Below are 13,595 nucleotides of genomic sequence, written 5' to 3'. Positions count from 1 at the left end.
TTGTTTTGCTGTGTTCACACCTGCACAAACACACCGCACTGAGGGGGGCAAACGAACTTGAGTTCAACTGAACTGAACCAAACAGGTGTGAAAGCACCCTTAGTGACGCACCCATATTAGGTCTCATCAGTTAATGCTGTTCATCATAGAAAAGAGATTAGAGACTTGTATCTTAGTCACAGGGAGCGGTCCATGAATATCATCATTTGTTAATTATGGGAATTATTGTCATAACCCACAAGAACAATAGCTGTATTTATCCGTGGAGACTTAGAGAGGGTTGGGTCAGAAACAAACAAACAGCTGCTGAATCATTTTTATTCACCCATTCGTACAGATCCTCAGTGACAAATCTAGACAAATAGGTTCTGCAGGACTATGTTACAAAAATATCACGTCTCAGTTTTTCAGGTAAAATCTCTTCAGCTGAATCAAACTGATTAAACAGAGACTTTAAAAACGGCAGACATTCAGGGAACCACACGACTACTTTAGACTGAAAAATATGTTACACACTGTATGTATGTGTTTATATATCTCACATTAATAACATCCTGTACATATTGCAGTTTCACATCAGCAGGACTACATGTTAGTGCTCACACGGCAAAGTTTCAGATGTAATCTACCGTACAGAGATAACAGTCGCTGTTTAAAGAGGTGGAATTATAGAGCAACTTCTACACACATACCAAAAATCCCTTTGCACTTAACACACTTTCATTTCTCATCATCACACACCATCAAACCAGAGTACAAAGCCTCGGAGAGTTTCAAGTTTCTCAGCAGCATTGAATGACAATTATCATTCTGTCCTTCAACCATAGCAGTACAATAAAAATGTATGTATTCCTATGCCTTCAACTCTTCAGCTGAAACACCTGCGGGTCAATACAGGTGTGTTACATTCAGCGTACTAAAGGTGCCTTTCATAGCAGTCTTAATGCACACATGACAGCAGTAACGCTGCGTCAGACGTCAGCTCAGAGAAGCATTCAGGGGAACAGGTTTTCAGCAGCACTGACGACTTACTGCTTTAACAGGAACTGACACGTTAGCGTTTTAGAGGGGACAAACTTTGATTGCTTTAGAGCAAGATGTTCAACATTCAGGCATACATTACAAAAATATAACTGGTTACTGAGCACACACATGCAGAAAGCAGACAACTCCCACTCACTAACAATACCTGTACATCATTAAGTTAATTAGAAAATAAATACGTCAAGTTAAAGCCCCAATCCAATACAGTATATTAATATGGGGACACACACATTTGCCAAGTTAAGGTGACAAAACTTTCCACAGGGACACTTGCAGGTCGTTCTGCCCAATAAACACTAACTTAAGTTATAAATTAACTTTCTGCATTTTAGAGGCTCATTAAAAGGCTCTGTCCTCCACTAATCATTCACACCTCGGGTTATTTTACATCGTTTAACCTTTAACAATGTTTGTTTTTTGTTGAAGCAACAGTTGGCTTCGAGTGCTTCTGGGTACAAATTTAATTGTTCTTCAGTCACTTTTAATTCTGATTTCCCCCAACCGGCACGCACGTGAAACAATCTCAGAGTAAAGCCCCTTTTACACAGAGATTCAGCAACACTGCCATTAAGAAGATCCATCGTCACACTGGCTTTAGATTGTTTATACTGAAACACCGCCGGCATAATGCTGCCATGATTTATGATTGTGGATAGCATGCTGCTGTTTCGGAAGTAAAAGAGGAGTGATGTGCAAGGGGGGGATTTATACTCATGCGTCAAATCAATGCTGTACCTACATCATAGGCTCGCATCAATGTAGAGCCTGCAATGTACCCTACTCTGCAGCCTGACGTGCACCTCCCCCCATGTAACTCAAGCTCTTGGTGACGCAGACCTCCTGTCTATGTCTTTGTAAGCTGAAACCATTTCCCTTCACAAAATAGCATTTTAAGTGTGGTAGGTTTTTTATCCTAACTTCAAAAGAGCAGAGGAAATCTCTGTTAGTTGCTAGGCTAATTTATACAATATAAAATGCCATAGGCTTGTGCTAATAACGTTAGCATGTTGTATTTGTGGGGAAAATGTGTCCAGATAAAGACAAGTGTTTGTCTGTGAATGCTGCGAGTTATAGTGAAGCTGATTTGTGTTTGAAACTGTCTCTATTAAGCCATGTTTAATGTGTGTTTAATGTGTGTTTAATGTGTGTTTAATGTGTGTTTTGAATCAACTAAACTTTACAGCACTTCACAGACACACCACCACACAACTATAAATGCTTACATAGGCGTAGGCTCTGCAGAGAGCTGGCACACAAGTATAAATCCTGCTTAACACACCCCCATCAAGTGTGTGTGTGTGTGTGTGTGTGTGTGCATGCAGTCCCGCATGCCGGCTGTCCCTTTTAGGGGCTGTTCACATGAAATGTTTTTGCCCCCTTTAATTCATAACTGTCAATTCACACAGGGCAACGTGGCTAGTGCATCTTCACTTGAGCTGAAATTTTTCATTTGCATGATGCTGTGTCGCGAAAGAATATCAGCGTTAAGATCTGGTTGAGATTCCTCTGACGTCACCGAGAATCAGAACAAACAATGTGGCCACCTGAGGCCACCCGGAGCTCTGCCACTGAACGTCAGTACTGTAGAGACAGAACACAAAAAAGAAAGGACTTGGAGAAAAGTGAGCAAAGCCACAGGACTACATGCAAAGTTCTTAAGCTATGTATTTGTGACGTGTGTGGGCCATTTCATTTAGTTGCTTCTTAGCAAAGTGCTCTAAGTAATTAAAATTTGTGCGTGTCGCTGTCTTAGTTCATGCTGGTTAGAAGCACGGAGCCTCCATTTTCACATCACTTCATTCTAGCTATCGGTTTTACTTTACTGCAAACTAAGTTAGCCGTTAGCTGCCTTCTCCAGTTAGTTAGCACGACTGTTAGCACAACTGTTAGCACGGCTGTTAGCACGGCTGTTCAGGGCAAAAATTCACCAGCTGCAAAATACTACACAAAACACTCCAGCAGCTGTATATGTGTGAATAACAAGACGCATGAACACACCATTACTTAACGCCAACTCCACTCTGTTACTGCCTCCACTGCCTACTACAACTCCCTCCCCTCATTCAGTGCTCATACGCTTTAAACAGAGCGGTCAGGTGCAATGACAGCCTTGAGCAGGCTGTGTAAAGGGGGCTATAGTCTGCCACAAATCACCACCACAGTGGTCCCTATTACACATTAACATTTGACAACAAGTTAAATACAAACGGAGTAAAATGAACGAGGGCCATCCAAAATATTTGGACATTTAACGGCCTCTCAGTTTTAACCATTTCCAAAACTTTAAAGAGAGCCCCTAGAATACATTTCTGACCCTGCTATAACCACATCAAGCGCAGACTTAAAAGCTATTCTTAGAAAAATAACAGCACTTTACAAAAATAAAATAAAACAGGGGGACATAACATGCTGAACAAGACATACAACATAACGCCATCTAACACCCAGATTTACACACGAACAGACTTTACATTCGGTCCCTGAAGAGCCCTTCAGACCAGTGGATTCTGTTTACAGTAGGTACTGATATGTTCAGTATGGAGTAACAGTGCTTCAGTGAGGATTCGGTTATAGCTGCAATATGTTTTTTGGTTTGATAGCACACGCGAGTTCTTATCAAACGCTACATTCCCTCTCTCTTGCTTGCTTGGCTCTTAAGAGGCTACAGTTCAGGTACAAACAGGTGCTTCAGCTTCCTCAAACAAAAATAAAAGTATTCATATTATAAGGCAGGAAAAAGATTTCCAATATACATTAAAAAAAGATATAAGTCAACGATATATACAGGTGCAGTTAAACACTGCACTTTTCAAGATGCCAACCGTCAGGCTCTACAGTGCACACACTACCCAGCCACGGACTTACAGTAGTTTAGTGGCTCAGTAACAAGTCTAGATCAGCGTCACACACGAGATTTAAGCTGCTGCTAAAACCGTCCCCTTTACCAGTCTGCCTCCTCAGAGGCAAACCTGAAACGTAAAATCACGGCTAAAAAATAAATACAGTTTTTTCCTTTGTTTCCTTTTTGACATGAAGTATAAACGAGCGTTTATATAAACCGGGTATTTCTGTCTCAAACGTGGGAATGACTGGTCTGATGGGAGACTGAGTCAGACAGTAGCAAAGAGTCTGTTGTAGATTTTGTCTTTCCATGCTCTTGTAAAGTGCCTGCCGTGAGGGTGAGACCTGTGGGCCATCACAGGCTGGAGGGTTGGGCCTGCTGCTGCATCTGTGCGTGGTGGCTTGGCTGAGCCATCTCACAGTCTTTAGGCCCCTCCTCCGCCCCGCGGGCGTATATGAGGAAGAGTGTGACAGTAGCAAAGGTCGCTGCATTCACAGGGAAGGCTCGTAGCAGCGTGGAGGTGAGGCCCCGTGTGAACACCATGTAGCCCTCTCTCCTGACACTCTGTCGCACGCAGTCAGCAATGCCACTGTACTGGTTGACACCGCCCACCCCGTCCGCCTGCAGCCGCGATTTGATCACATCCACAGGGTAGGTGGAGAGCCAGGACGCGATGCCAGCCATGCCCCCGGCAAACAGCAGTTTGGGGATCATGAAGCGGTCATCTGGCTCGCAACCAAGGCTGCGCGTCATCACATCGTAGGCCAGGAAATACACTCCGAAGCCAGGTGTCTCGCGGATAAATGTGGTGACCATGCCTCTGTTCACGCCCCGCAGCCCCTCCCGATTGTAGATGCGTGCCAAGCAGTCCAGGGAATTCTTGTACAGCTTCCTTGTGGACTTCTTCTCTCCAGTGCCCTGCATTTGCATGCGGGTTTTCGCCAGCTCCATGGGGCAGCAGATGACACACTGGATCGCACCTGCTGCGGCACCAGCGAGGAACTGGTTCATTGGGGTGTCCTGTCCCAGCAGCCGCATGGTGTTTCCCTGAACACCAAACACTATGGCATTGATGAACGTAAGGCCCATCATGGGGGAGCCAATGCCTTTGTACAAACCAAACACCTGTGGAGAGGATCAGAGACGTCACGTTACACAAAATGTGTGAAAACATCAGCATAAAATCACAGATGGGGCTGATTTTTCTTTTAAATAAAAACATTCAGGTTCTTACTTTAAAGGGTAAATATAGTGTTTTTCAACCTGGCCCTTATTCTCCCATGTTTTTGTGGCTAAATCACTAAAGGGAACAGCAATGACCTGCAGACGGCGGCCAGAAAAGGTTCAGATTATTATTCTAAGTGTCTGACAACATTGTGGATGGATCACTACAGAGACTGAGCATTTTGTGAAACAGTAAGATCATTTCTGTTTAACCAGAAACAGCCCTGAAATCGCTCTCACCAAACCCACCAGACTCCATTTAAATAATCAGTGATTTTATAATCAGAAAACACGCTTCACTCAAAGTCAACAAAAATGAAATAGAACTGATAAAAACTATTTTGGCTCATCTTTTTACAATTACAACAATCATCAACACTGATTTAGTTGAAATAAACCCTTAATTTACTAAATTAGATGTGTTAACGTGCTGCCTCTATACACGCTAAAATTACTGTTTATTTAAATGGGGTCTGGTGGGTTTGGAGATGGTGATTTCAGGACTGTGTCTGGTTAAACAAAAAGGATCTTACTCTTTAATAAAGAGGTCTATCTCTGCAGGGATCCTTTACATAATGCTGTCAGACACTTAGAATAATAATAATCTGACCTTTTTGTTGAAGAAAAAGATCAGCTAATGATGATTCAGCAGCTGTTTGTTCCTAATCCAACCCTCTCTACGCCTGCACAAATAAATACAGCTATTGTTCTTGTGGGTTATGACAATAATTCCCATATTAACAAATGATGATATTCATGGGCCGCTCCCTGTGACAAAGATACAAATCTCTTTACTGTTATTTATTGCTTCATATGTTTGCATCATCAAAAAAATGTTAACAAACAGGTCGACAAAGTCACTAAACCTGTCACATTGCTGTTTTTACAAATGCCTGAAGAGTCTGAGGGTTTGGTAAGTTCACTATGTTTCAGTCTTGGCCCCGTCTTCAGATATTCTTGTCTAGTGACTCATGGCAACAACAGTTTCGAAACTGGTCCAGTCCAGTAAAGTGCTGCAGCCGGCAGCAGCAAAACAGGCTGCAATGTTACCACCCAAAGCATGTTCGTATCGTTAGGTGCGTCCACTTAAAGTGTTTGTTTTTGCCACTGACAGGATCAGATTTTTATTTAAGTGTCTGACAGCATTATGGAAAGGATCCCTACAGAGATAGACCTTTTTGTTAAAGAGTAAGATCCTTTTTGTTTAACTAGTCAGTCCTGAAATCGCTCTTGCCAAACCCACCAGATTCCATTTAAATAAAGGGTAATTTTAACATGTATAGAGTCAACATATTATCACATCTAACTGGGTGAATTAAAGGTTTATTTCAACCAAACCAGAGTTGGTGATTGTTGGAGCAGTGAAAAGATGAACCAAGAGGGATTTTGTGGTTTTATTTCTGCTTCTGTTGACTATGAATGAAGTGTGTTTTACAATGATAAAAATACTGTTTTTTTAAATGGAGTCTGGTGGGTTTGGCAGTAGTGATTTTGGGACTGTTTCTGGTTAAACAGAAATGATGTTTCTCTGTCGTGATGTGTCCACAATGTTGTCCAGCACTTAAAATAACAATCTGAACCTGCCAGTGGCAAAAACAAGCACTTTTATTAGACGAACACTGAGGGTGCACAAATGCCCCAAGTGGTTATATTGCAACCTGTTTCTGTCAGCAACTGTAGATCAAATCAACTGTCTAATCTAACTTTGTCCTCTAGTTACATAACTCATGTAATGGATAAAACTGGGGGCAACTCCTGCATGTGCAAAACTCTTTCAACATGGTTCACCTCTGTTCATCTTTCCTATCATGGTCTCAATTTGATAATGAACCTACATCCTCTCTAGCAACCTCCTAAAAGCAGAATATATTATAAAGTGTTCTAGTGTAAAAGACATCATGTACGTCTTTTCAGGACAGTCCTTTCTATAATAAAGGTGCCTGTAGCATGAGTGAAAAAAGTGAAATGCCCCGAGGCTATATACATACTGATTCTGGAAACAGGTGCTGCTTCAGTTTGCCTTTTCACAAAAAATATCTTTTCTCCCCCTAGCTGTGACCTGCTTCTGTTAGTTATTCTATTAAACTTTGAAGATTGAGTCCTGTAATGTAAATGAGGCTGAAAATAGTTGTCCTGATCACTTGGGAGAAAAAACAAATCCCAACGATTGCACCAAAAGTAAAAAGAGAACATGGAGAAATTAATTCAACAAAAAGGAAAACAAAACTTCACTGAGCTTGAAAATAACCCACCCAAACATGTCTGACCACCTTCAACAAAACTACACTTATCCCCGCTCAAACCGTCTCACACTTTGGCCTCACAAGTTCAGGTGTCCAATTCAACCTTAAGACCAAGAGTGACGTAACTCTGCTATCAGGTCACTGACTGTTAACTGCTGACCATAACAGCCACGGTGGCTGGACCTGGCTAAAGATAGGCTCTGTCCAACATAACTTCTGCACAGGTGTCAACATGACAGGCAGGCTTTAAATCCTGAAGGTGAATGACACAAACAACAAAACATCTAAAGATAAAACGCATATTTCAGTCAACTCAGAAAACCCTCACATACATTAAAGCAAACAAACCTTACATAACATAACCTTAGTCACTTGCATATTCATATATAAACATTAGATTTGTATTGGAAATAAATCCACGTACCGACTCCTGACGTATGATGGACTGGAAACAGTGGAAAGTCCCGCGGTACAGAGGCTTGTCGATACTTTGGACCTGAAGTCTCACCTGGAACAGAAGACAGTGATCAGTTAAACCCTTGAAAACCAATCTGTTTCCCTTCTAATATACAATCCATAACAACAGATGAAAGGTAGTAACAAAGTTCAGTTTAGTTAGCCGTCTACAACGTACAGGGATGACATGGCAACTTGGTGAAAAACATTCAGAACGAAACAGTCTGATAAATATGGAGAAGTTGTTGATCATGTTAGAGCAGGGCTACCCAGAGCCTTACATCTGTCCCACAGACGATAGGCCTACACACTTATAAACAGCTCCTGGAAGAAGATCAGCTCTGCACTCAGGATTTCAGGTAAATTGGCTGTATGATGCTTGTTAAGGTTGCTTAGCAACCTCAGACACAAGCTGCCACTGCGCTCTTGAAAGCTGGCACAGAAAAGACACAAGAGCAGTGCGGATGGAGGGACAACTACGCAGGTTGATTTTAGCGCTGCTCATCGTGGACTATATTGCTGTCATTGTTCATTTTAGTCAAACCATACAGTTTGAAAACGAGGCGCGGCTCCAACTAGAAAACAATGTTTTGATGCATTGGATGTGCTGAATGTGCATATTAAGGCAGTACAGGAGGAGGTGCACATTAATAATCCTCCAGGACTGTAACATGCTCATGTTTAACCCAAACAATGTGTCATGTGACTGCAGTTGGTTCACATCCAGGTCGGAACACCTTCTCACCACAAACCAACCGCACCAGAGTTCCTTTGGAACCGGACTGAGACCACCTCTTCAAGAAGGTCTCAGTCCAGCTGTTTTGGTGCGCACCTGAGTGTGACTGCTGTGTTCACACCTGCACAAACGAACCACACTGAGGGGGCAAATTAACTTGAGTTCGATTGAACCGATGCAAACAGGGCAGGTGTGAAAGCAGCCTTACACAAGATTAATCATAGAGTATTTAAAAGTTGTCTGGAGGGGAAATTGTTGTTCTAAGTTTGATGGTTTGTTGGTTTAAAAGGAGAATTCCCTTAAAAAAGGCTTTTAAAGTTGTTATAATGACACTGCGCCTTAAAACAAAACATTACCCACCTTAACTGTGTCAAAAGGGTGTCCAACCAAGACTCCAGCAGCACCTGGAGACAAAGGAAACAAACGTGAGAACCTCTGTTGAACTCATGCCACTTCTATCTGATTATTTTAAGAAATCTGAACCCACTGACACATCAGGCATGTTTAACCAGTTTTCTCACTACTGGACCCATCTTTGAAGGCCAAAGCTCCTGCTGCTGGCACTGTTGTGTAATTTTAGAGTACGCTGCCATCTCCTCCGGGGTAACGCAGCCTTATCGAGCCTGAGCCAGCACACTCAGCATCATCACCTCCTAAAACTTTCTTTAGTGAGCCTTTGAAAGTTACATAATCTAGGCACTGGTGCCAGTTTGGGCTTCTCAGCTCAGTCTGTGTTAAAAGCAGATAACAGTTCTTGGACAGAACACAAACAATATTAAAGAGTGGGCCCAGAAACAAAGAAAGTACTGGTACTACAATCCTAGTAGTATATATGTCAGTTAACTTTTTTTCCAGTGGATAAAATATAAAATGTACTATATCATGAAAAATATCAATATTGTGGCATGAAATTAAACGGCACAGTGGATTCTATCCTTAAAGTCTACTCCAAGAAATCCATAACATCTACAAGTACTGAATGATCTAAGGATTATTTGATTTGATTAATCATTCATCATTAAGTCAGGTGTGTCCTAGCTGGTCTTTGTTATCATGCGTAGCTGCCACTTTTTGCAATTATATTAGGCTTCCTCTCGCATATATTAACATACTTTTTGGCTTTGCTTTGTAGTAATCTTATTTTGTTTTTTATATCGCTTGTTTGAGAGTTTCAAATTTTTATTCTGTGTTGTCTGTCTGTAACTTATGTTGCTGCCTGTCTCGTCTAGGACACTCTGGAAAAGAGCTTTTTAATCTCATCTCAAGCGTTTTTTCTGATTTAAGCAGAGTAAAATCCATATTATTACAGTGTTTTAAGGGTTAAAAACAATGATTATTATAATTATTATATTATAATCCTTAGAATATTAATAAAGAAATAATAGGCCTGCAGTAACTGTCTGCCCACCTGTTTCACAACAGTAAACAAACACGCACAGCGAGCTTATCCGTCATAAGCACCTGCTTTTGTCACCTGACCCATTTGTAAAAAGAGCCAATCAGGACTGAGTCTCGGCTGTAAGCCAGGAAAAGAACACAAGCAGGCGTGTGTGTCTGATACAATGACAAGCGGTCATTGACCTCAGCGCGCTGGTATGATCCAAGTACAGGAAAAACAAGCACACGAGGATGTGGCTTCATTGTTATGACAGTTCTTCTCACTGTGTTTCCACCCATCGTTAAATGTCTAAACATGCAGGTTTGAAAACTGCAAAGACAGAGAGCGTTGTATGCTGTAAATATTGTAAAGCCACCTGAGGCATGTTTGGCTTTGTAAATAATATTCACAGGACATGTCACTTCGTTACGAGTTTGAGCCAAACTAGGCCGTCCTCAAACAGCAGCACCCAGCTTCCTGCTAAACTGCAGATGGTTCCCTGAATTATACCACCCTGTGAGAGGGGTGGGAAACCACATGGTCTGCCATGCCAGGCGCCGTTAAGAAAAGAAAGCATGGGATTGGTCTGCGAAGAGGTGTGTACTGTGATTCATGTCATCTGCCTTTGGTGGGTGTGTGTGTGTGTGTGTGTGTGTGTGTGTGGAAACTTTGCCAAGCCTACTGCCAAGCTCGAAAGCTCGGGTTGCACTTGTGTAATGTTTGCATGCTTTTAATTCAGCAGGGTGTACAAGTGACACCGGGGAGAAGGTTGGAGCACCCTTGGTGAGCTAGCACATCCCTGAAACAAAGAAATCATATCATCATATAATCAGGGTTGAATATTAAGTTTTTTTCCATTTGTCACAGTGGCTGGTGGTTTCAAACTCTACAAGCCACTCAATAGATTAACATGTTTGTTTTGGCTGGCGGATGAGAGAAGTCTAGCCGCCACTTGCATATTCTATCAGCATTTGGCCGGCTGCTGATGCTGCGCTCCACCCCTGCTTGTAATATGCAGTAGGAGACAAACCATGCACCTGTTAGACTGAATTAAATTCAGATTGTGTCTTTGTAGGTTCACATATTTAACTGTACCTTGTGATTTTTTTAGCAATCACCAAACTGCAGCAGGGGAACAACACCAGATAGAAAGAAGTAACTGTTTCACAGTATCATATTCAACTTGACCCTGCAGCCGAGCCCAGTCACAGTGAGCCACCAGGTCAGATGCAATCAGGGGCATTTACAGGATTTGCCTCAGTGTGCCGACCTGCGGTGGAATTTAGAAAATGCACTGGTAATCTTGTGATGGAGTTGCATCACATTAAAAGGGCGGTGTGTGGTGTGCTGCTACTGTGAGAGACACAGACAGAAATTCATCAGCGCTGTGTCACGCTGTAATGTCTCATAACAATGTCTCTTTGCCAGCTGTACTCATTTAATACAGACAGTATAATGTGGCTAACACAAGTGCAGCTTTGGAGCGACTTACCTCCTACGCATCCAGCAAGGAAGTCCATCGCAGCTCCTCAACGTCACCGAGCTGAAGGACTAAATATCACCGACTGAGGATGCTCACAACGATTCAATGAAACGCTTTAATTATTTTAAAAACCGTTTAACTCGATGTACAACTAACAGCCACTGTCCCTGTTTAATCTAGCTAATGGACTAACTGATGATGTTAGCTAGCTCTGTCTAGCTAGCCCGTCTTCAACACCTGACAAACCAAAAACACTAATAACTGTGTTTTATTTCTTATTTTATGCTTCAGCTAGTTCTCTACCTGTGCTAATAAACCTCTCCTGCTGACCTACTCGACCTCAGTGAACCGTTGTGGCGTTAACAGTCAGTGCGGACACCGTCTCCGCTGCCTGTGTGAAGGAGGTTTATTTCTGTAGCTGACAAGCTAGCGCCGCCGCAGGAAGTAACTAGTAAGGGGCGGGGCTTACCGGCATCGGATCGGGTTTCCGTCCAATCAGAGTGAAGAGATGACGCCGACACCCCGCGCTACCTCCCGCTTCCAGACGTAATCCTCGTCACTGATTGGCTGTTCACCGCTCGCAGGGTTGAGCTGCGTCACAGGAGCCGCGTGATGTTTTGCTTTTGAATGGACCGTGTATCAAGTCTCGTCTCACAGGACGAAGGAAAAGTTGTCATTCACAAATGTTGTGTTTGGGACATTTATGACATCGTAAACTGACGCTTTTTACCGGAACGCCTCTGAAACAGCCCCCACATGTTGTATCACACTCCACTGTACAATGTTAGACTCAGTTAAATGGCGTCCTCTTGATACAAACGGGCTCCAGTTTATTTTAAATGCACCAACTTTAACTATCCCAATTGTTTCAAACTTTTTTTGTTCCCTGAGAGTCAAAGTATTGACAAAGAAGCTCTGAGATAGTGTTCATGGTGCCCCTTGTGTCTCAAGAAGTTGGTCAAACAAACACAAAAACCTACGTCTCGAGCTCCATCTCATTGAAATGCTCTGAACTATCATGACAATGTTTTCAGCAATGAGGTCACTATTCCTCTTTCTGTTTAGAAACGATTCATTTTTCTTTTGATTATGTTTAGTTTAAGGTTGTATTCCTTTATTTATTTATTCTTTTCCTTTGCTTGACATTAGTTTGTTGTTTGTTAAATTGTTATATCATACAACACTGTGTCATTCATGTTATATTAATGTTATCTATAATTATGTAATAATGATAATAACTATTATTATTATTATTATTATTATTATTATTATTATTTAATTGTATATACTTTATTAATCCCCAAGGGGAAATTCAATTTTTCACTCTGTTGTCAATTACACACAGGTCCGAACACACACATGCACAAACTGGACCTATACATGCACTAAGTGGAGAGATGTCAGAGTGGGCTGCCCATGACAGGCGCTCCGAGAGGTTGGGGGTTCGGTGCCTTGCTCAGGGGCACCTCGGCAGTGCCCAGGAGGTGAACTGGCACCTCTCCAGCTACCAGTCCACGCTCCATATTTTGGTCCGGACGGGGACTTGAACCGGCGACCCTCCGGTTCACAACCCAAGTCCCTATGGACTGAGCTACTGCCTCCCCAAATTTTATTAATTTATTACATAATTATAAATAACCTTATTAATATAACATTAATGACACAATAGTAGTCTTTCTAATAATTATGTCTTCTTTATTCTATAATATAATAATAATCATTATTATTATTATTATTATTAGTTGTAGTAGTTGTTGTAGTCTCTAATAATTATTATTTATTATATTATAATTATTATTAATATATCATTAATTTAATTATAATCTCGAAAACGAGATGATGTATCTCAAACGGTTTATCCTGATGTAATAACAACAATACTACTACTAATGATAATTATCATTATTATAATTATTATTATTATTATGAGAAAGAAAGGTGCATCTTAAATAAATTCTATCATATCTGACAATTAATTTCATCTTCGCTATATTTCAGTTTATATGACAAACAATACAAAAGGATGCAGCAGTAAAATCATATATATAAGTTGTATTGAAAAGTTTTTGACAAGTAATTTTTTTTTTTGTTATACACACACGGCGCGCGCACACAAAGTCAGCTCGCGTTCGCTGAGACACAATAAATCTTTCGGCCATCTTCGGCTCAAGTCGGAGCGAATGTTTTCA

The 13,595-nt window shown here is 41.5% G+C and overlaps 1 protein-coding gene across 1 annotated transcript; it reads right to left on the bottom strand.

The window, feature by feature from the left end:
• Nucleotides 1-304: 304 nt before the first annotated feature.
• Nucleotides 305-11,843, bottom strand: slc25a29 (solute carrier family 25 member 29). Its single transcript, XM_050057517.1, has 4 exons — nt 11,416-11,843; nt 8,906-8,949; nt 7,778-7,861; nt 305-5,011 (listed from the first exon to the last, which is right to left on the bottom strand). Exons 1-4 carry the CDS (start codon nt 11,441-11,443, stop codon nt 4,241-4,243), a joined length of 927 nt encoding a protein of 308 aa, XP_049913474.1. The 5' UTR covers nt 11,444-11,843; the 3' UTR covers nt 305-4,240.
• Between the last annotated feature and the right edge of the window lie 1,752 nt (nt 11,844-13,595).

The sequence above is a fragment of the Epinephelus moara genome, chromosome 12, assembly GCF_006386435.1.
Source record: "Epinephelus moara isolate mb chromosome 12, YSFRI_EMoa_1.0, whole genome shotgun sequence".
NCBI classification, from domain to species: domain Eukaryota; kingdom Metazoa; phylum Chordata; class Actinopteri; order Perciformes; family Serranidae; genus Epinephelus; species Epinephelus moara.
Note: the sequence above shows the minus strand (reverse complement) of the source record. Positions and strands in the feature narration are given on the sequence as shown.